Source organism: Octodon degus, unplaced genomic scaffold (assembly GCF_000260255.1).
Source record: "Octodon degus isolate 3935 unplaced genomic scaffold, OctDeg1.0 scaffold00003, whole genome shotgun sequence".
Lineage (NCBI taxonomy): Eukaryota > Metazoa > Chordata > Mammalia > Rodentia > Octodontidae > Octodon > Octodon degus.
Window position 1 is genome coordinate 32143427 of NW_004524579.1, and position 3496 is coordinate 32146922.

Genomic DNA, 3496 nt, shown 5'->3' on the forward strand with positions numbered 1-3496 from the left:
GGGGGGGGGGGGAGTGCGAGCTCCTAAAGGGTTCTATGAAAAGGAAAATTTCAAAAGTATCAAGCAACAAACGTTACACAGGAAGCCAAAAACTAGAAGTAACAGGATCAAGAAGATCAGGAGAGAAAATTATTGTTCAAATCATGGGTTCAAATGATGGCAACAAACTTTTTCAAAACCTATACCAATGCATCTAACTTTATCAAGCCACATCTGTTTAAAAACCACATTTTGGATAATACATGAACTGCCGCAATATTATCAGTAATCCTGGCAGAAGACATAATTATATTGCTTAACTGGCCACAAGCAGTACACTTTCCTAGCAGAACTTTGCAGTTTCAGAAAGCAACCCAAAAAAAGAAAAAAAGAAAGAAAGCAACCAAAAAATATTCTACCAAAATTTGAAAGTTTTTTGATGAGCTTAATTTCAGTCCAATTAACAAGTGTCAGCACATGGCACGTTAACAATCGGATTAAATTAATCTCCCTAGAGGCAGGCTAATTCGGGGGTTAGCACTTTTAGAATCTGTCTGAACAACTGGGTGCAGGTGTTCACAAACCAACTGGTGAGCTCCCTCTTCACCCACCTACTAACAAATATGACAAGGCCTTTGTGCGGTACTGTTTTTCTGGATTTTTTTAGAGCAATGTATATAAGGGACACTGATATGTAAAGCAGTTAACACTGTAGGTTGAAAAATAATATATCCTCTACAGTAAATAGGTTACCAACATCATTCATCACAGAAAGCTAGGAACAAGTCAAAGAAACTACCGTACTGCAAGTGTAACAGCATGCTACATGCATCCTACTCTTTCAGAATGTAATTGTAGAAAGAAAAAAAATTGGTATTAACAATCCTGCATAGCAACTCATACATTATAGGCAGTCAATAAACTAGACAATGGGGCTGGGGAGATAGTTCAGTGGCATAAGCGCCTGCCTGGCAAGTGTAAGGTCCTGAGTTCTATTCCCAGTGCCACAAAAAATAAATAAATAAATAAATAAATAAATAAGACAACGCTTTTTCTAGCTCTGCACTAAACATGAGTGGCACTATTCAGTGTTTTTCCCTTTTGTATAAACAAGTCAAACCATTCTGGAGTATCTCATAAAATGTTCAAAGAATAATTATCATTACACTAGTTTGTGATTTATCTTACAATAAATTTGTTTAGAAATTTTCTTTTATGCTGTTCAGACTTTTCAACCATAAAACATACATGGAATCTGTACGAAGAATTCAACATACAAAGCTTTATGACATTCAAGAAGGTGTGATCACAAAATGAAATGTTCACTATAGCAATCTTTTTACATGGGGGGGGGGTGCTAGGACCCAAACTCAGTGCCTCAAGCATGCTAGGCAAACACTACACTGAGTGATATCCCTAGCCCAAAGTTCTAGTTTTATTTTTTTTAGACATAGGGTCTCACTACATTGCTTTCTCTGGCTGGCCTCAACCCGGGTTCAAGGGGGGATTCTTGGCATCAGACTCCACAGAACCTAGGACTACAGGAATGTACCACCTGGTCCTGATTTTTTAAAATAACTTTCTAGCGTCCATAGAAGGAAAAAAAAAAAAAAAAAGCTTTGTAATAACCAAGTCAATCTGAAAAAAATTCGTCATCCCAAAACCAAACTACATCCCAGGAGAACTGCACAGGGAATGAAATTCAAAATCTAAGATAGTCAACTGAGAATAAATCCATTCCTTATGGAGTTCAATCCCAGACACATAATATGCTTGTCAAACGTAACTGCCTACAACACATTAGCACAGTTCACAAATGATCAGCCTGTTTACAAAGAAAACAAAATGTGCTGTAAATGAAAGACTACACAAAAATAATCATGACTATCACCAAATGCAACAAATGATCCTAGCAAAAGAAACCTTTGTAAACAGGGTAACTTTCATAGCATTACACTGAGCAATGAATGACACAGAAACACAAAACATGATAATGTTTATATTTTTAATATCAAGTTTTCCACTTTGTCATTAGAGACTTAAATTTACTAAAACTATTCATCCATGTACTTGAGTAACCATGAAACACGTTCAGAGACTGAGAACACAGTTCACTGGGAGAGTGCTTGCCCAAAGGTGCCTGAAGCCTTACTTGTCTCCCAGTGTGGGGCAAAAGAGCATTCTTATCTGCATGCTATGCCAGCAGTTATCACTTAAAACATTTGTACACTTACATACACAAGTAATTTCCAAGTGGGATTACAAAAGAAATTATTCCAATGGCTAAATGGCTGGCAACTGACTCCAATACTCAAATTCATTCCCTAAAAAATATTTCAACAGGGCTATAAACAGCTCTCCAAACCACTGATTATGACAAGTTTATACTGTTCTATAAATGGAATGGTTTATAAGAAAATTTAGTAAATTTGTTTGGAATTCCACTGAGAACAATAGCCAGTTTTCTGAGCTTACTGTCCTACACAAACGAAAAGCACAAACAGCATGACCACAGGGTTGCAAGACTGTGTATTAAAACTGAAAAACTTTCAGGCATTTAAACCAGGCTTTCAACGCCCTGGTGACATTTAATACCAGACAATTCTTTATTGCCAGGGTGTCCTGTTATCACACAACGGGTCCATCTCTGACCTCTAACCACTAGTTGCCACCTCCCCCGGTGTGTGAACCAAAAAAAAAAGTCTCCAGACACTGCCAAATGTTCCCCATGGGGCCAATGGTGGTCTAGGAGTCTAACAAACTTAGCACAGTGCTTCCGTTGTCAATCTAGAGTGTGTTCTGCAACACCAAGAAGTTCCAAAAAACTTCAGGCACTCGAAATGCCTACTTCATATGAAACTTTCCACGATCCCACAAAATAACCGAAACCGTGCTCCTGCAGATAGCCGATTCTCCCACAAGTCCATGATTAAACATCCTGCTCGCCGATGATGAATCTGGGACAGGCAGGGACAGGAGCCAACGATGACTAGTTTTATAGTGTCAATGAACTACACCTTTTTTAACCCTTTAGTGGACTAATCATTCCGGCCTGAGCAACCTTTTCTTCGTAAGCGAATTTTTCTGACGCCTCTGAGATGCTGTTAGCTTTCGTACTCTCAGCCTCTCACAGCCCTGAGGTCAACGCACCCAAGGGTCACAGACACGTCGCACTACCCAGGCCAGCCCGTCCCTGCCACATTCTCTCGGGGCCCTGCTCTAGTCTGACGATCCCCAGTCCGGGTCAGCTCTTGACCCCTGAACCCGGCGTGACCCCGCCGCCCCCCAGCCCCGGTACCTGAAGTAGTAGACATCGCTCTTGCCGGCACTGAGCCCAGATTTTCGGATCACTTCCTCCTTCTTCCATCCGGGGGGTAGGGCCGGGCAGTCCATCCTCTTCCCGCTCTCCGTGGCCCGGGGTCCCCTGGGCCCCGGCCCCGCGCTCCCCGACGGGAAAGGGACCGGCTCCCGCCGGGGGGCGCCGCCGCCACCGCTGCCGACGCCGCTACCGCCGCCG

General features: G+C 42.0%; 1 protein-coding gene across 1 annotated transcript in view; it reads right to left on the reverse strand.

The window, feature by feature from the left end:
- Positions 1–3496, reverse strand: part of Mbd2 (methyl-CpG binding domain protein 2) — a 70482-nt gene that overhangs the window by 66502 nt on the left and 484 nt on the right. The window contains exon 2 of the mRNA XM_004623728.2: positions 3278–3495. Coding sequence (XP_004623785.1) covers positions 3278–3495 — 218 coding nt within the window. The remainder of the gene's footprint in view (positions 1–3277; position 3496) is intronic.